This window comes from Macaca fascicularis, chromosome 6 (assembly GCF_037993035.2).
Source record: "Macaca fascicularis isolate 582-1 chromosome 6, T2T-MFA8v1.1".
Classification (NCBI taxonomy): Eukaryota; Metazoa; Chordata; class Mammalia; order Primates; family Cercopithecidae; genus Macaca; species Macaca fascicularis.
Genome location: NC_088380.1, coordinates 145,323,058 through 145,344,166, shown reverse-complemented (window position 1 = coordinate 145,344,166; position 21,109 = coordinate 145,323,058). Strand labels below are relative to the sequence as shown.

Below are 21,109 nucleotides of genomic sequence, written 5' to 3'. Positions count from 1 at the left end.
TAGCCAGTTATGTTTATTAAATGGTTTTTCATTCCCACCAAGCCAAGAGGTTTGCTATCTCCTGCACACTAATTAATTTTTGACTCTAAATCTTTGTTTTCCCTTAGCCCACTCCCCAGGGCCAATGAATGCCAACCCTTTCTTTCTGTCTTTCTATATCCTATTTACTATACATAATTCTATACTTGCTCCAGTGCTTTATAATAATAAAATAATAGGTAATTTTTTAAAATCTCCATTGTACTAGCATTATCTAAGCCAGATCTTCTCAATTCTTATTTTCGTCTCCTAAAAAAGAACACCAAAGAAAAGGAAAGAGAAAGACAATAGATTTAGTCAAACAAGGCTCCCTATATCTTTTAACAACCAACAACCAAAGTGAGGAATCTAAAATTATACTGGCCAACAAAACAGTGTTACAGCCACCTAAAATTGTGTTGAGGCAAATTCTCAAGTATAGGAAACCTGAAGACAGCAAGCTAACCCCTCCACCAAAAAACACCTGATTACTACCACTTATTAAATTCAATTCAATCAAAGTCTAGTGAACAATGTAAACATCACTACTAAATTATATAATAGTCAAGCAGGTAAGAGACAAAAGGTTTCGTACTATACAAGACAGAGCTTTAAAAATATGACTCTGGGGCCAGGTGCGGTGGCTTGTGCCTGTAATCCCAGCACTTGGGCATGCCGAGCGAGGCAGGTGGATCGCTTGAGTCCAGGAATTTGAGAACAGCCTGAGCAACGTAGCAAAACCCCATCTCTACTTTTATTTTTTAAATTTTAAAAATTTTTTAATTTTTAAAATGCTCTGCTTATGGAGTGGCCATTCTTTATTCCTCTGCTTTCTTAATAAACTTGCTTTCACTTTGGTTAAAAAAAAAAAAAAAATTAAATGACTCAGGGAAGGGCTAAGTCTCCAAAAAAAGCCTGAAGAATTGCACAATGGAATGCCTAGATGAATAGTCAATGATCATTTTTGACCTTCTAAAAAAGTGCTTATTTTTAATTTAGCCAAGAAAATTATGCACTGTTCAGTAACTACAGTAGACTCCTTTTGGGGGAATCCAGAAACCCAAATTGAATATAGTGACAAAGGGTTTACTTCGAGGACACATGTACAGAAGAACCCAAGTACAGCACGGCAACTGGTCTTAGGAGCGGCCATACAGGAAGCCCAGGACACTTCTCTTAGCTGGCTATCCCATTCTCCAATCTCAAATGCCTGACCCATTCTCACCCTCTTTGCTGCCTATCTAATTCATAGCTGCTACTCACCCACAAGTTCACTTTGTCAAGACCCCTATGACCCTGGCTCTACTTAATGGCATCATTTCCTTTTTCAGTTTCCATTACTAATTGCATCATTTTCCCATTATTTACCCATACGAATCCCCAAGAGAATCTAATTGGCCTAACAGTCAGCATAGGCACCAGCCAGCCTATAAACTGGAGAGTGAGAAGAGGACTGAGTGGGACAAAACAAGGCCTTCCAGGGGTTGCAAAGCATGCAAATGCCCTCCGAAGAGTGTACACATGGTAAGGACTGTGCCCTCAGACACCTAATATGCTAACACCTACTCAACTAACCATCATGGTGATAACATGTCCTTTTAAAAAAAAGAAAAAGAAAAAAAAAATTATTATGAGTTTTTTCTAACATACCCACCAAAAGGATTGAGAATACTAAAGGAACTCCCTCACTTAACTATCATCAAACTTCAAAAATCATCAACTTTCTGCTTTCTTGTTTCATTTATCACCTTTCCACTGGTTTTTCTGCTGGAATGCTTTTAAACAAATCATACATCTCACTTTATAAGGAATTATCTTTTTTTTTTTTTTTTTTTTTTTGAGATGGAGTCTTGCTCTGTCGCCCAGACTGGAGTGCAGTGGCGCGATCTCCACTCGCTGCAAGCTCTGCCTCCCGGGTTCACACCATTCTCCTGCCTCAGCCTCCCGGGTAGCTGGGACTACAGGCGCCCGCCACCGCGCCCGGCTCATTTTTTTAATGTATTTTTAGTAGAGACGGGGTTTCACCATGTTAGCCAGGATGGTCTTGATCTCCTGACCTCGTGATCCACCCGTCTCAGCCTCCCAAAGTGCTGGGACTACAGGCATGAGCCACCGCGCCCGTCCGGAATTATCTTGTATGTAACTATTCCTCCTACACCAACTTTCATATCTGTTCAAAACTTGAGGGTTAAGGATAATTCACACTTGATCAATACCTTAAATCCAAAAAATACAATTATTGCTGTTTATTAACATAACCCCAAAATTAGTGTAATTCTAGGTTCAGAGTGGTTTTAAGAAAATGGTTAATGTAGCATTGGATAGAAAAACCTAGTTGAAAAGAGTAGTTAGATTTTTAACCTCTACAGTTGGCCAATATGAAAGCCCTGTAGAAAGCAAGTAAGAGGTGGCCAATGGTGTCAGGTGTTTAACTGCCATGATTAGAAATTTTAATTTTAAAATTGGATTTTTATCTGAATGCTACAACATTTAATATTGCTTTGAAAAAGAAAACTCAAACAAATTTCTTAACCCATTTAGGCCTGGTGTTCCATTATTGGAACGCTAAGCTTGTGGGAGTTATTTATATCCTACTGCTCAAGGTCATTGCCAAGGTCTGATTTTCCACAGAAAAAATTTGCAACCTCTGGCATAAACCTTGAGTCTGTTTCCTTAATTGAAAAACTTTGATGGCATAAGAAAAACCAGTTTTGAAAAGGTGAGGGAGGTGAGAGGATCCTTTATCACAACATAAATCACTAAAAAGGATATATATTAATGGCCAATTTCAGAAAACAAGCAATTTTCCTATATACAGTGGCTTCAGCTATTTTTCACCAAAAATACAGAATCTTCAAAGTAACATAAACAATATGCTCTGCTCCTGGCAACAAGTGTGTTTATTAGCATGAGCTTAAAAGATTACAGTTCAGTATCACTGGTCTTTGTGTGAAATGAAGTCTCATTCTGTCGCCCAGGCTGGAGTGCAGTGGGGCCATCATGGCTCACTGCAGCCTCAACTTCCCGGGCTCAGGCTACCCTCCTACCTCAGCCTCTCGAGTAGCTGGAACTACAGGTGTGTGCCAGCCACCACGCTCGGCTAATTCTTAGTATTATTATAGCGATAGAGTTTTGCCATGTTGCCCAGGCTGGTATAATTTTTTCTAATAAAATATTTCAGGTCATTTTACACCAGGAAATAATAAGCAATATTCATATAAACACAAGAGCAAGGGCAAGCCAAAACACTAATCTTTTCACTCCTAGAAGATGACTTTCATATTTGAATCTATAAAACCAGTAATTCTCTCTCAAAGCAAGGAGAAGTAATTCAGGCTAATATGTTCCGGTGTTAAATTGAAAGGACAGTTAGCAAGGAAGCCTTGAAATACGATGCCACACTGTGTTCAACTTGGTAGATTATTATAAACTGCAAACATTAAAGTATCTTCAACTGGGTTTAAAACCAGAGCAGAAGGCCAATCACTTCAAAACATCTGAAAGTAATACTTGTAAGATTATTTACTGACCAGATGTTATTTCAGCATAAAGTAATTCAAAGGAAATATCTTCCGTATGCTTCCAAATTATGACATTACAAAAAGCCCTAATGGCAGTTTGAGAGAATGACCAAACGGAATCAGTTCCCAACAGTCTTTGGTTCTATATATCCAATATTCCTCTTTAAAACAGGCCAGTCACGGTGGCTCATGTATGTAATCCCAGCATTTTGGGAGGCCAAGGCAGGTGGATTACCTGAGGTCAGGAGTTCAAGACCAGCCTGGTCAACATGGTGAAACCCCATCTCTACTAAAAACACAAAAATTAGTCGGGCATGGTGGCAGGCGCCTGTAATCCCAGCTACTCGGAAGGCTGAGGCAGGAGAATCACCTGAACCCAGTAGGCAGAAGTTCCAGTGAGCCGAGATCACACCATTGCACTCCAGCCCAGGCAACAGAGCGAGACTTCGTCTCAAAAAATCATACATACATACATACATACATACATACATACATACATACATACATACTGAAATAAAATAAGCAAGCCATTGAGTTGCTGGCAATGACTTCATTAGCAGTCATCAGATATGAACAAAGATTTAACTCAAAATGAATAAAATAATCCACTCTAAGAATAAAAACATATTCCACAGACTTGTGCCCTTCTAAGTTGGCATTACGACTGAGAAATATATCAACCAAAGAGGCAACTTTCAACACAGCAGGTCTGAAGTTAGAAAGGAGGAAATTTCCTGTCTCTAACAAGGACAGTTTGGAAACTCAATGCTCATGACAGAACCTGAACTGCCCATCATGAAAAGCATCTAAATGGCATCCCTTTATGTAACTATATTTAATGAGGGGAGGAGAGGGTTAAAGACAAAAAAATAAATAAACAAACAATATGGCCAGTTTGAAGGCAGACAAACCAAACATACAAACCCAGTTTGTTTAATCCTTAACTGCCATAGTCACAATGAGCTTTTATTTACTACCTCAAGTCCTCTAAGAAACCTAATTTAAAAAAAATTAAAAATGAATGGATAAAAAATATGAGGGTAGAAGGTCATGACTGATAAGCTTTTAGTTTTACATGTTTGTCACATATGAGCATTCTAAATTAAATAGGTGGCCACCCACAACTATCAGTTTGCTACATTTAAACAATCACAGTATTTTTAATATATCAATTTTTTATTATCAACACATGACAACTTTGCCAAAAAGTAAAGCCTACTCCTTGGGCCAAAAAGGATAACTGAAGAAGGAGAAACTATATTATATTTTCCCTAAAAATACCGATTTGCATATACATTTTATAGTTTTATGTTCACATCAAACATGGCATTGCATACACACACGAGAGGAGAGGGAGAGACCTGTCAGCTGTGATTGTGATTAGATGCTTGAACTACAAAATCACGCAGACTGGAGATGGAGACTGCCACTTTGGCTCTTTGCTAAAGGCAGAGAGCAAGCCATGGAGCAGACACAGAAAGCTGTAAAGCACCTGTCACAGAAGGATGTCCCTTGGTCCCCACCTATCCAGATCCCTGTTCACCCTATTCTTTGCTACACTTTTATTTTCTGTTCTTTTGTCCCAAGGCATCTTGATATTTTTTAAAAACACCACCCATTATATTCCCATCTTCATGATTTTTCTTGGTCTTACTTGAGAGATTCTCTGTGCATTTTAACAAGGCCAGTTAGACGGGCAGCTATTAATGACCCCAATTCCCACCAAGAAAGCCGCCCTGGGGAGATTACATTACTTGATCAAGCTTTAACAAGTTCTATCCTATGGAAGTATCAGCTTCCATAGGAACTTCCATAGGAAGTATCCTATGGAAGTATCCATGGCATCACATGTGAAGAGCACCACCAGGAGTATCTCTGGACTGAAAAATCAGAAGCCTTAGTTCTAGTTCTAACTGTTCAAACATGGGTGTGACACCATGGCCTAACACTGCACTAGTTTCAGACTCAGCTTTGAAAACACTGGTTGAATTTTGGTTCTGGCTAAACGTAATAAATATATTCCACCCTGTCTGTCCCACTGAATGTAACTAAAATTCCTGAGCAGAACACATAGAGTGGCAATCCAAAAATTGAAATAAAGAACAGTCGAATCTACAACTAAAGTTGGAGACTGCAACACTCTTCTCTCAGTAATTCTTAGAATAATTAGATCTTTCCCCAACCAAAAAAACAGCAAGCTATAGAACAATGCCATCAACCAACTAGCTCTAAGTGACACTTTCACTCCACCCAACAATAATAAATAACACAGGCCAGGCGCGGTGGCTCATGCCTGTAACCCCAGGACTTTGGGAGGCCAAGGAGGGTGGGTCACCTGAGGTCAGGAGTTCAAGACCAGACTGGTCAACACGGTGAAACCCCATCTCTACTAAAAATACAGAAATTAGCCAGGCATGATGGCGGGCGCCTGTAATCCCAGCTACTCGGGAGGCTGAGGCAGGAGAAATCACTTGAGCCGAGATCGCGCCACTACAATTCCAGCCTGAGTGACAGAGCAAGACTCCGTCTCAAAAAAAAAAAAAAAAAAAAAAAAAAAAAAGCAGAATACATATTATTTGTCAAGTGCAAACAGAATATTCACAAAGGTAGCACTGGGTCATAAAACAAGGCTCAATGAACAAATTTTTTAAAAAACTGAAATCATGGAAGTTTATGTTCTCTGACCATATGGAATTAGAATTAAACTAGAAATCAGTAACAGAAACATAGCAAGAAAATCTCCAAATACTTGGAAATTACACAACATACTTCTAAATAAGCCATTAATCAAAGAAGACGACTCAAGGAAAATTTTAAAATATCTCGAACTGAACAAAAATGAAAATACAGGCTGGGCACGGTGGCTCACGCCTCTAATCCCAGCACTTTGGGAGGTTGAGGTGGGAGGATCATTTGAACTCAAGAGTTCAAGACCAGCCTGGGTAACATGATGAGACCCGATCTCTTAAAAAACAAACACACACACAACAAAAAAAAACAAAAATAATTTTAAAATGAAAATACAACGTATCAGAATTTATTGGATGCAGACAAAGCAGGGCTTAGATTAGGGAAATCTATACCACTATATCTTTACATAAAGAACAAAGGTCTCAAGTCAATAACCTAAGTTCTCACCTCAAGAAACTAGTAAAGACAGAATAAAATAAACTCAAAATAAGTAGACAGAAAAAAAAATTAAAAAGCAGAAACAGATGAAATTGGAAGTATTAGAGGAAAAAAATTAATAAAACCCAAAGCTGGATTTTTCAAAAGATCACTAGAATTGATAAACTTCTGGCCAGACTGACAAAGAAAGAAAAAAATAAAACAAATTATCAACAATAGTTATGAAACAGAGAATATTGCTACAGATGCTAAACATTAAAAGGATAATAAGAGATTGCAACAAACATCTCCATGCACACAAAATCAATTAAGTGGATAAAATGAACTAATTCATTGAAAACCACAATCTTCCAAAATTTACCCAAGAAGCAACACATAACATAGTTTTATATCTACTGAAGAAACTGAATTTATAATTTAAAGCCTTCAGAAAAATTAATTGGTTGGGCTGGGCGCCGTGGCTCATGCCTATAATCCCAGCACTTTGGGAGGCCGAGGTGGGTAGAACATTTGACATCAGGACTTTGAGACCAGCCTGGCCAACATGGTGAAACTCCATCTCTACTAAAAATACAAAACTTAGCCAGACATGGCGGTACACACCTGCAGTCCCAGCTACTGGGGAGCTGACTGAAATAGATTAAAAATTGGCAAGTTCCTATAAAGGACCAAACAGCAAATATTTTAGGCCCTGGGGCCATGTGGTCTCTTTAGAAACTACTTGGCCAGGCATGGTGGCTCACACCTGTAATTCCAGCACTTTGGGAGGCTGGGGTAGGCAGACTGCTTGAGCCCAGGAGTTTGAGACAAGCCTTGGAAAAATGGCAAGACCCCATATACAAAAAATTAGGTATGCTGGTGCACACCTGTAGTCCCAGTTACTGGGGAAGGTGAGGTGGCAGAATCACCTGAGCCTGGGAAGTCAAGGCTGCAGTGGGCTGTGATTGCACCACTTGCAGTCCCAGCCTGGGTGGCAGAATAAGACCGTGTCTCAAAAAAAATAAACAAAACCAAAAAGAGAAGGGGAGGGAGCGCAGAAGAAGGGGGAGGAGGAGGAAGAGGAGGAAAGAAGAAGGAAGAAAAGAAGGAGCAGGAGAAGGAAGAAACAAAATGGGTATGGCTGTGTTCCAATAAAACTTTATAAAAATAAGTGGCAGGCTAGACTTGACCTGAGAACTGTAATTTGTCAACCCCTAGACCACATGATAATGAATGTCACTTCCAAATTCTACCTTCACAATTTTATACTTCCAAGGTCAAGAATCACTTTGATATACACTGCAAGAAAAGAATGAAGCAAATGCTCACAGAGAGATAAAAATTGAGTCTCACTTCAAGACTTGATAGAAATGTATACTATAATTTTTTTAAAAACCAAACTAACCACTTTAGCCAAACTAGTCCTGAATTAACCATTACCTCAAAAGGACGAATCAACATATTAATGTGTGAAAAACCATCAAATTTCCCTATTAATAGTGCTTTGGAAATGAACACAGTATATGACTATAAATAAAACCTAAAAATCGAAGACACACAAATCTAAGGGTCTAAGTTTTTTAAACTTTGTGACATTAGCAACGTAAAAAACGTATTTTTTAAATGTGGGAAAAAATATCAAAGAAAATTTATAGTGCCCATCGCCCCACCAGCTAGAGATAATTACTAATAATCTGATATATTTAGAGGTTATTACCTGTTAATCCAGAAATACTACGTTAGGTATGAAGTCTTTTCAACCCTGCTTGACGGCTAAAGAGCACAAAGTGATATAAAGGACAGTTTAACAGCAATCCTGAGGAGGCTAAACTCCTATCCATCTGCTGCCTGACACTGGACAGGCTTACATGCCTGCTCCATCATCCTGATTTCAAAAGCCCACTCCACTACTGCTCCATCAGGCCAGCACCACTTCAACAAATACATGAACATGCATCTTTCTGGTATTAAAGATTAAGAACTTGCCTGCTAAATACTGCAATTAGCAATGCCAGGATAGCTTATACACAGGAAGTACTTACTTCAAACCTCTTTGAAAGCAACACAAATATAACTGGGGTAAGACGTCTTCCTCAGAGTTATGAAGATCTTTTAAACTCCTTATCTTGAACCATAAGAAAATCACACATAATTTTTGACAAACAGGGCTTTCAAATTAAATAAATGCTGCTCTACAACATGGATGAACTTGGAGGACATTATTACTAACTGAAATAAATCAGACACAGACAGAAAACTATTGAATGATTTTTACATGTTCTCTAATACATAAAAACAAGAGAGTAGAAAGGTGGGTTACCAAATGGTGGGAGTAGGGGACACTTAGGTCAAGGGGTACAAAGTTGCAGTTATGCAGGATGAATAAATCTAGAGCTCTTGGCCAGCCATGGTGGCTCACACCTGTAATCCCAACACTTTGGGAGGCCAAGGCAGGTGGAACACTTGAGGCCAGGTGTTTGAGACCAGCCTGGCCAACAGCGTGGAACCCCATCTCTACTAAAAATACAAAAATTAGCTAGGCTTGGTAACACAAGCCTCTAATCCCAGCTATTATGTTTGGGAGGCTGGGGCACGAGAATCACTTGAACCAGGGAAGCAGGGGTGCAGCAAGCTGTGATCGTTACCACTGCACTCCAGCCTAGGTAACAGCGCAAAAAATATACATATATTAAAAAATCTAGAGCTCTAATCTACAGCATGAAGCCTATAGTCAATAGCATTGTATTGTACTTGGAAAACTTACTGAGAGAGTAGATTTTAGGCCCTCTTACCACCCACACACAAGGTAACTCTTAAGATAACAGATATGTTAAATGGCTTGACTGTAGTAATCTTTAACTATGTATATCTACATATCACATTGTATACCTTAAACATATACAGTAAAATTTATTAAATAAAAAATAAAAATAAATGCCGCTGTCAAAAAAGCAAGTCCTACACAGGCTCAAATTTTGCATTCAATGCATCATCTACTTACATAAACTCTCCCAAACCCTGTTTATTAGGCAGCTCACAGAAAAGCTTACACTGACAATTCAATAAAATAATCTTCAAATGCCTCTACAGAACTATGGACTACTAATTTAGGTAAGCATCTCTTGCAGAAAGGAAACCCAAGAGTTCAAAGAAAGATGGAAATCATACCATAACTGTATAACAAAACTCAGCCTCTGTACCTGCAAACCACAGAGCCCATTTAAACATCTACGGCACTCAAGTACCACCAGTCTAGTATGGAAAGATACTCTAAAAAGCTCTTTTGCTCCATGTCAGGCCTCTGAGCCCAAGCTAAGCCATCATATCCCCTGTGACCTGCACGTATATATCCAGATGGCCAGAAGCAACTGAAGATCCACAAAAGAAGTTAAAATAGCCAGTTCCTGCCTTGACTGATGACATTCCACCACTGTGATTTGTTCCTGCCCCACCCTAACTGATAAACTGACTTTATGACAATACACCCTCCCCACCCTTGAGAAGGTATTTTGTAATATCCTCCGCCGCCCTTAAGAAGGTACTTTGTAATATTCTCCCTACCCTTGAGAATGTACTTTGTAAGATCTACCCCCTGCCCACAAAAAACTGCTCCTAACTCCAATGCCTATCCCAGACCTTAAGAACGAATGATAATCCCACCACCCTTCGCTGACTCTTTTCGTACTCAGCCTGCCTGCACCCAGGTGATTAAAAAGCTTTATTGCTCACACAAAGCCTGTTTGATGGTCTCTTCACACTCCACTCACTTCAAGCAGCTATCCCAGACCTGGATCTATTTTATTTAGTCTAGGATATCCACTTTTAGAAATTTAATATTGAAATTTAGATTCTAGTATTTATTTTAGTTCGGGGGGTATTTAATCTTAATGGAAAACTCTGCCACCATTAAGATGTTATAAAATAATATTTGTTAACTTGGGACGATGTACAAAGGTAAAAGTACTAAGAGCTCAGACTTTCAGGTCAGACAGATCTGAGTTCAAACTGCACCTGTATGTATATGTACTTTTGAGCATTTATCAACTTAATAGGGTTATGATGGGGATAAAATGTCTCAGCACAATGGCTGGCATATGGTAAGCAGTATAAAAGTATGGACAATCATTACTAACAGCATTTTTAAAAAGAGGAGACGGTAAGAAAAGAACAGATATAAGTGTACATATACACATATCCAGAATTAAGTCTGGAATGTTATAAACAAAAATGAATTGTGGGATTACGGACAGTATATAATGAACTTTTAATATATAAAATATATAATGTAAATATATACACATGTATAATATATACAATGTATAATGAACTTTTACAATTGGGAAAAAATTAAGCTACTCTAATTTTGAAGAGAAGAAAGTGCAGTCACAACATAATGCAGTAACAAGTTCTTCAGAGTCCTTCAAAAGCTCTGGCTAAACTAGAGAGATTCCAGGAAGGCATTTGCAAAACTGACAAAGGATTAGCATCTAAATTGAGTGCCTCACTTCACTACAATAACAATATATCTTTTCAAAAGATCTTTGAAAATGAACATTAGCTGCATACCATTCATACATTTCACATCAAACTTACCCAAATTGAATTAAAATTTTATACTTGATATATTAACACAATCACATTCCTCAAATATATGTCCAGTTCAACCAAAGTATGTCCAGTTATTGCATTCTTCTTTTGGATCCTACAACCACCATGCCCAATGTTTTCAGGCAAGAACAAAGATAAAATATATCTTTAAGGAACATTATCCTTACAAGGTCCTAAATTCAACCAATTTTCTTCTGTCTAAAATTACAGTTTTAAGTATTAAAAGAATACAAGCTACAACAGCTACTATGCATGGACTACTATGCCATTCTGGACATTCAATGAAGTTGATCCTAACCTCTTATCCACTCACTTTAGCTGGCTGGTTACTTATTGGTTAGAACTATCCAACAGAGATACAATGCAAGCCAGAAATAAACCACCCACATAATTTTTATAACATAGATGTAAGTTATAGATACATATATAATCAATGTAAATATGATTTTTTTAGTAGCCATAAGTGAAAAGAAACAGGTAAAAATAAAGTTTAATAGCAGATTTTATTTAACCCAATATATCTAAAATAATATCAATCAGATAATTTACATTCTTTTTTCTATACTAACTCTGAAATCTGGTGCGTACTTAACAGCAAACTTCAATTTAGACTTACCACATTTCAAGTGCTCAATAGCCACATATGGCGAGTGGCTACCACACTGAATAGCGGAGGGCTAGAACTACTTATGCCCATGGCATGTGTTTGTTCTTACCAATTATAAGCCCTAACACCAGTCAGTCAAACATGACCATGACCTGCTGGGCAAGACTGCACTGGTCAAAACCAAATGGAGTTCATTTCAAAGACTGAGGGGTCCTTTATGTTTCAGATGTTGTGTTAAGTATTTTCAGATTTGGAGGTTTTGGGGAAGGGGTAGGTTTTGCTTATTTGTTTATTGAGGAGTCAGGGTTGAAGGGGGGTATGGTAACAGAGACAAGTTTGTTTCCAATAAATTCTACTACTGGAAAAATACACGCCTTAAAAAAGCGAGAAAGGAACATATTAACAGTCAGCATATCCCTCAGCAGAATGAAAGGCATGAAATAAAGAAGTCAGCTGTATAAAGCATAGGGCCCTTCAGAAGGCTTTTTCAGTAGCACTGAAATAATTCAGAGAACATTAAAACACACAACTGAGCAACCAAGTCAGCTATGTATTTGAAAAACAGAAATTTTAACCCATTAACCAGACAGCAGACTTTTTTAACCCATTAACTTAATAGTATGAAACCTAGTTCTACGGATATTTCATGTTTACAGGCAGAAAACACTGAGAGAGTTAAAACTGTTATTTCATGCTCTGCATAGAAGAAAAAAACAGAAAATATATATCCCTAAATGCTAATAAGTAGTGGTGGTTCAGTAGTTTAATGCACATGCCTGACTTTCAATCATGAAAAAAATAAAATGGTAATAACTTTTTCAAATTTAATTACATTTCATTTTAATTTCAATCCATTCACTTTTAAACCTTTTAAGATTATGACATCCATCCAAAGCTGTTTTTCTCTCTCACAGGCAAAGCAACTTTAGGCTGACAGAGCCAAAACAAATTAAACTTAACCACAATAACCACATTTCATTTCAAGGAAACCTGGAAGTCATCTCTGAAACTACAAGGATACCCTGAAGGGTCACAAAACCTCCACTGTCATGGGTCTGTGGTATTTCCCTAATGTTAAGAAAGTAGAGGTCAAATGCATTACTTTCATATCAATATTTCCTTACAGCCCATACAGTAAGTTAGCGGTAGAGCCAAGACTACCTACCAACTCTTCATCAAACCACTATGCAAGCAACAACATTAAGGCTGCTAGCCTCCTGACCCTTGGAAACTTTAAAAGGGAATTTGGCCCTCAGCTGATGAATTAAACTCTGCTCTAAGATATCACTTTCACTTAATTGCTTATTTCAGAGTATTTGGTTTAATTTTTTCAACAAATGTCATGTGTATACTGAAAGATCCACAGGAAGTAGAAATAAACCACCACAGCCTCCTCCTTCATCCCCTGTAGAATGTAAGGCCCATAAGGGTAAGGGTCTTTGGTTTTTTCCCCCTACACTATTACATCCTTAGCAGCATTAAAATCCAAAATTATTCATTTTATTCATTCCTCCAAACCAGCATGAGTTCATTAAGCAAGCATTTACTGAGTACCTCTTGCAGCATTATACTAGACCATGAATGAATATTTTTAAGGAGTTGTCATGTTCCAAAGGCTTAAAACCTAGTTGCAGAATAAAATGGATAAAGGAAATGCAATTAAACAACAATTCAAAGGAGTATACAATAAGGCACAAAACGTCAAGCACCAAAGAAACAATGTAAGGTGATGTAGTTTGAAATGGCCTTCAGCAAAGAGATGAAAAACAAATGTGGGGCCTGAAAGAAGAGTAGATCAGGTTTACACAGGTAGGAAGGGAATTTCCAGAACATAATGAACAATGCCCTACTACTACAGACAGGAGCTCAGCCTAGCCTGGGCAGGAAGAACAAAGTGGAAAATGGAGAAAGTGAGGAGACACTGAAGTAAGATAATGGCAGTGGGGGCAGAAAGGGACAAATGGAATAAACTACCAGAGCAGTTTTTCCACCTTAGTTGCACACTGGAATCAACTGAGAAGTGTTTTAAAACAACTGACACCTGGATCTTGACCCAGAGATTCCGACTTAATTGGTCTGGGGTACACCTGAAACATCAGGATTTTTAAGTTGCCCAAGGACTGTAATGTGCATCCAAAGAATCACTGTCTCAGAGAAAAAGCCAGTGGAACCTGGTAACAAGCAACACAAAATTAAGAAAGAAGACGCTTTAAGAATGTGTGTCTAGGCCGGGCGCGGTGGCTCACGCCTGTAATCCCAGCACTTTGGGAGGCCGAGACGGGCGGATCATGGGGTCAGGAGATCGAGACCATCCTGGCTAACACGGTGAAACCCCGTCTCTACTAAAAATACAAAAAAAAAAAACTAGCCGGGCCTGTGGTGGGCACCTGTAGTCCCAGCTACTCAGGAGGCTGAGGCAGGAGAACGGCGTGAACCCAGGAGGCGGAGCTCGCAGTGAGCTGAGATTGCGCCACTGTACTCCAGCCTGGGCAACAGAGCAAAACTCCGTCTCAAAAAAAAAAAAAAAAAAAAAAAAAAAAAAAAAAAAAAAGGAATGTGTCTATAAAATTACTAACAACATGACAGAATCCAAGAAATAGAAAAAGTGAGTATTATGTGAGCCTTTCTGGACTTTACAACAATGTTTACAAAGTTTCAGGTAGTAAACAAGTTTTAATTAACGTAGGTTATTTCAATTATCCACATAACATAATTTGTCTAATATTTTTCAACAGAAATAAAATGAACCATTTTTTTAAAATCAAGGTAGAAGTCAACCAAAAGATTACAAAATAAATCTTCTAGAAAGCCTCCTGGATTTCCCAGATAGAAATAACCTCAACCTCCTTGCAATTTCCACAGCATTTTGGCTGTACCTATGATGACACTCCTATTAAACCCCACATAGAAACTTTGTTCCAGAAGGGAGGGATCAGAGCCTCATTCCTCCTCTTACATTGTGCCCAACACACTGCTTTGCATGTGACACATACTCAGAATGAACTGAGTGACAGGCAGACATTGCTGGTTATATTCTGAAACTCACTAGAGGGTCTAAGTTTTTGAATGCTTCATAAATAAGCAAAAATCTATCCCCAGTTGCCTCTGCTTCTTCCAGACCCTTTTATCATTCTAAGCTTTCTTCAAGTGTGCTCCACTGCCCTCCCCGTTTATCCTCACTCCACTACTTTTTGACAGCACCAAGCCTGTTCACTGTTACACAAATCAATAAAAGGAAACTAAAGATTTTTACCTTTAGGAGAAACATACCCAGAGACCATCTCCTAAAATACATTTCTAAATCTCAAGATTTCTTTCTTTTGTGTTTTTTTGTTTTTGAGATGGAGTCTTGCTCTGTTGCTCAGACTGGAGTGCAGCGGCGCGATCTCGGCTCACTGCAAGCTTCGCCTCCCAGGTTCACGCCATTCTCCTGCCTCAGCCTCCAGAGCAGCTGGGACTACAGGCACCCATCACCATGCCTGGCTAATTTTTTGTATTTTTAGTGGAGACAAGGTTTCACCGTGTTAGCCAGGATGGTCTCGATCTCCTGACCTCGTGATCCACCCGCCTCGGCCTCCCAAAGTGCCGGAATTACAGGTAATTTTTCTGTATTTTTAGTAGAGACGGGGTTTCACCATGTTAGCCAGGATGGTCTCGATCTCCTGACCTTGTGATCCGCCTGCCTTGGCTTCCCAAAGTGCTGGGATTACAGGCGTGAGCCGCCCTGCCCGGCCAAGATTCATTTCAAGATCCCTACCATAATACTCAAATTTCAGCCTCACATCACACATTGTTCCAGTTTTCATTTAAGAATGCTATTGCGGCCTCCAAGTCTTCAGTATAAATTAGTGCTTCCCAACTTTTATTACATTGATGGCATGAATAGAGAGCACTGTTTGTATGGCACTCTAGGTTTCAAAACCTCAAGGTTACTCATGACCAGGGGTGATTGGCCCAAGAATGTGACCAACCTCAAGACTCAAGGGATAGCTTATAGACTGATTAGAAGGCTCTAGAATGGAGCAATCGGAACAGATTTATCACATACTCCTTCCCACCAAAGTCTGTTTTTGAAGTGATTTTCTAATCATAACTACATCAGACACTTTTACACCATTTCCAGCACTACACATGATAGCAGATGACTGATCCACTTACCATGGGTTTTTGTTCCCTTGTTTAAGACTGCAACACTGTGAGCCATTCTGCAATATATCCATTTTTTAAAATATTTTCTAATGTTCAATCTTAGCTATGGATTCTTAAATGTGTCCCACATTTTCACTGTGACTTAAAAACCACTTTTTCCATTTGACTTAACAAAACATCTAATCTCATTTTTCTGAAGTAGACTGCCTATAATCAAAATATGGCTTTTTTTTTATTTTTATTTTTATTTTTTTTTGAGAAACTCTCGCTCTGTCACCCAGCCTGGAGCACAGTGGCGCGACTGTGGTTCACTGCAGCCACAACCTCCCAGGCGTAAGCGATTCTCCTGCCTCAGCCTCCCAAGTAGCTGGGACCAGGTATGTGCCACCATGCCCAGTTAACTTTTGTATTTTTTTGTAGAGATGGGATTTCACCATGTTGCCCAAAATGGTCTCAAACTCTTGGGCCCACGCAATCCACCCACCTCAGCCTCCCAAAGCACTGGGACTACAGGCTTGAACCACCATGCCCAGGGGCAATGGCTTTAAAAAATTCAGTATGCATCACTAATTTCACAATATGGTAGAAACAACATAAACAGAGGAAGGCATTCATCTTCACCCTAGGAATTCCACCATGACTTACCATCACCCATTAACTTTTACAGGCCTATAAGTGAACAGACAAGGTGATGGCAAATGAACAAATAGAAAGGACCAAGATTTTTTTTTAAGTGTTAAACAGGCAAAAAACACTAGTGATGACAACTACTTTGTATTGTCCTTCTTCCCCTTAAAAGTATTTCATATAATTTTTCCTTAATTTATTGCTAATTAGCAACAGTAAGATATTGAGTCCAAGGTCTAAATGACAAGAACCCTAAGCTAGCATTAAATAACCAGAATAGAAGTATAAGGGAAGGAAAAAAAGAAAGACATACAGCAATAGAGAAAAATGGACAAATGCAGAATTTTCTATGGCCTTTAAAAAAAAGAGTCAGGTATCAAATTTCATAGCCTGGGTTTTTACGCACAAACCTTAAAAATTCAAAAACACTATCCAGAGTTTGCTTCATGTAACTCTTCTTGGCAATTATCTACTCTTATGACATTCAATACGGTTCATGAAAAAACTTTCATAAACTATAAATACTGAAGAGGCAGGTTTTCAACATTCCCTTTTGCCCAAAATTAGACAGCCACCTCCTTGGGATAATGAAAGTTTAGTGGTATAGAAGGTCATTATTCTTTGGAGAGGCATGCTAAAATACTAGAGGTGAAGCATCACAATGTCTACAACTTTCTTCCAAAGGTTTCGGGGGAAAAAAGGATGTTTGTGTATATACACATATATACATATACATTTATATACACACACACCTACACATGTATCTACATGTTAACTGATGAATACAGATAAATTTCCTAGGTATTCACCGTATGATTTTTGTAAGTTTAAAATTTCTCAATAAGCTGGAGAGAGGAAAGAACCACTTAGCCATTTATCCATTCCTTAAAAAATCTGACCCACCCCCAAAAATCAAGGAGTCAAGGACATATTTGGTATTTATAGTGAAAACATCTCAGATCCAACATGTTATAGAAAACTCCTCATCCATAAATATCTTACTTTAAAAAAAAGCTGTCAAACTCACATTGCCCATGTACTCTGAAAGCAGGTCCTGCAGGGCCTGGCGGACAGCATTACACTCTGCCACAATTCGCTCACGACGGTCATCACGCGTGCAAGACGAGTCGGCCATCAAGGCAGCCCCACTAATGATGCTTTCCAGGCGCTCCTCCAGGGAAGGCCTAAAGCGCTCCTCGCTGAAGCTCAAGGGGTCCACAATGATTTGTTTCTGCAGAGAAAGTATTACCAAATGTTAGTACTCACCTCTGTTGCCTCCTTTATTCAAGGTGTGAAAAGTGATATTAGTAATATCAAGATTTAACACAAAAATTCCGACATCTGAAAGAAAGTTATACTTCTTAACAGATAAGGGGCTGTCCCACAGAAGTTAGCCTACTGTTGATCACTCCTCAAAGAAAGCACTGGAAGTAATGCTATGCAGCCAAACAGGGCATGATAAGGTATGATACCACAAATACAAATATATCACACTCACACAACTTATTCTGAACATCTAAAGGTAAACTTACATAAGACGAGCGATTCAAATCATCAGATGAGAATTACAAGGAAAATAAAAGTTACCTCTTACTTGCAGAATATAAAACTGCCTTGTGATATTTAGAACTGTTGCACCACAAAAAATTTAAAAATAAAAGCAAAACAGGCCAGGTGTGGAGGACCGTTTGAGGCCAGTTCAACACCAGCCTAGGCAACAAGGCAAGACCCTGTCTCTACAAAAAAATAAAGTAAGTTGGGCATGGTGGCACACGCCTATAGTCCCAGCTACTCAGGAGGATCACTTGAACCCAGGAGCTCAAGGCTGCAGTGAGCTATGATTGTGCCACTGCACTCCAGCCTAGGTAACAGAGCAAGACCTTGTCTCTTAAAGTACGCGCGCGCGCGCGCACACACACACACACACACACAACTGATTTCTAACCTTAAAGTTTCAGAAAGAAATGCATTTACAATGAATTTCCATCTCTTTGCCTCATCTTACACATCTAATCAAGTTTTCTAAAAAATTCAGTCTCAAATTTATCCTGTTACGTCTAAATTAGAGACTTTCTTTCCTCAAAGACCTCTAGTATTCTGTAAGAGATGATAGCAATCCTCCCAAAAAGCTACGCTGTGAGGAAGAACTGCTCCAACAAGAATAAATCCTTTTTCTGTCTCCCCTTCCTGCCCGACTCCACTTACATCCAGCTTTTCTACTGCTTAGTCAGGTCTGGTCACAAGTAAGCTATAGGTACAAGGTGAAACATCGGCATCCTCAAGACAGCAGCTACTGGCCTCCCTCCAATTCCTCCACTTGATATAATTTATCCTCACACTGATAAATGTCTGTGCAAATATTATGGCTTTAATTTTTTTTTACAGAGACTATGTCCTTATTGATTTCAACTTAAATGCCAAATTTTTTCTACCAAAACCTTGCCCTTTTCCAATAAGTATGCATTTCTTCCTTCCCTTCCAAAGAACCCTCAATTTTCAAACTGAACATGCAATACCTTCCGTTCATTTATTAACCTACATTTTAGCTGATCATTTTTTGTAAGATTAGGTTATTACAGGATTCCTCTGGTCAAAACTGAATACAAAATGCTTTCTGGCCAATAAAAATGAGAAATGAATGGTACAGAATTTTAAGAGTAACAGAGCCTCAACAGGCCTGAGATCATTTAGAACAAACCCTCATTTTACAATGTTTAAATGTCCCTGAGAAGTTAAGCAGTTTCTGGTAGATACTACTCAACTTAGGGCAAAATGTGCTACTACCTTGAAAGATACCTAATACTGCCAAATTTTGATGAGAGGAAAAACAACATTGCTAGTAAATTTTAACATGCACCGTAAGAGTTTGTTATAAAATACTTTAATGTTTAAAGCTCCATGGTAAAAACTGAGTTCTAACACCATGATCTTTAGACTTAACACTGCCTTCTTGCTTTATGAAAAGTCTTAAATCAGCCATGCATATCAACAAGGATCAACTACCTAAGCGAAAGTAAAGTGGCAAAAGAAAGAAAACGTAAAGGCAAGGAAAAACTTAAAAACAAAATGCACTCCATTGTATTTTTTAATTCTATATTTCATAGCATCCCTACTTTATGAAAGGATCCTGGTCACCTGGAACACAATTTCTGTTTTTGTTTTTTGTTTTTTTTTTAATTTGCCCCAACAGTTACTTTTAAAGCCCCCCCAAAAAAAAAAAACCCAACTTATACTGCTGCCATCTACTGGAAGCCATGAGGCATTGTGGGTAGGAATTAAGAACACATAACCCACCAAAAAGTTAACCCTTAGAGTTGTGTACACAGGACAGACCTAGAGCATCATTTATGAAAAGTAATTATGATATTGTGCTAAGAAAGTATTTTAATCCCAAATTTGCTTCCACATGATTAAATTTCTGTTCATTATTCCAATTTAGTCATTGAAAAGAAGTATATCTAGGCAGACAAGAAAGATTAGAATGATGGTACTTTTGCTGCAGTCACTTATGATGTTTCTTTATCTCCCAATAGACCATGAACCTCTAGGGAGCTGACCCTATGTGTACTTTGTTTCTGTATCTACCATAGCTTCACATCTGCCAGAAGGTCAAAATCATGGTTGAAATGAACCAAACTCATATCCTCAGTAAAGAATGACCTCATAGGAAATGCAAGCTACATAAAAGAATCCAGAAGTTTAATTCAAACTAAAAATAAAAATAAAAATAAATGTTTTAGGCCAAGTTAAAATCAAGTAGACTGATGATTCATAATTTATTTTGACTTAGATTACAGATCTAAGTGGAAATTGAGCTATCATCAGAAGCCTTGATCACTTTTCCCCAGACACCTTTTATCTTTTGGGGGATGGTCAAGAGCTGGAAATTTCCGCCCAAGCATAACTTACATCAAAGTTATTGAGTGCATATGCCAGTTCTCCTCCTCCTCCACCCTGGTGCTGGGAGGCATCGTCTGAGGCAGTGGCCTGGGCTGCATTGGAAATGCCTGTGACCGCCTGCTGCAGCTGCTTGTATATCAGGTCCCTGTTGGCCTTATAGGCTGCGACATCAGGGTGCTGTAGGCATGCCTGGGATGCAGTATAGAGGATCGGAACGTTCTTCTGCAGGATTCCTCTAGCTGCAGCCATCTGATCACGATGGCCAACATCTTTCAATTCCTACAAGAGTAAATAAAACAAGAAATTGGAGCACTCTTTATATGGGCTCTACTCATATAAAAATTTGTCGGTAAATGCTGAAAAGTTAGAATTTCTACTAATTAGACATATTATTTTCATTAATCTAGTTGAGAGTCAATCACAAACAAGGCAGTATGGCTTAGCAGGTAAGATTCTGAGCTTTGGAATCACACAGACCTAGATCTGAATCCACCCTGCCCCCACCTCTACTTTCTCCTGGCTATTTTATGACCTTATTTTAAACCCTCGGGGTTACGTTTCCCCTTCTGTC

The 21,109-nt window shown here is 38.7% G+C and overlaps 1 protein-coding gene across 4 annotated transcripts in view; it reads right to left on the bottom strand.

Moving 5' to 3' along the window:
• CTNNA1 (catenin alpha 1) overlaps positions 1-21,109 on the bottom strand; it is a 177,061-nt gene that overhangs the window by 90,964 nt on the left and 64,988 nt on the right. For all 4 annotated transcript variants that reach the window (XM_045394926.2, XM_005557915.4, XM_045394927.3 and 1 more), the window contains 2 exons: positions 20,548-20,817; positions 17,666-17,869 (listed from right to left, as the gene is read on the bottom strand). In XM_045394926.2, coding sequence (XP_045250861.1) covers positions 17,666-17,869; positions 20,548-20,817 — 474 coding nt within the window. The remainder of the gene's footprint in view (positions 1-17,665; positions 17,870-20,547; positions 20,818-21,109) is intronic.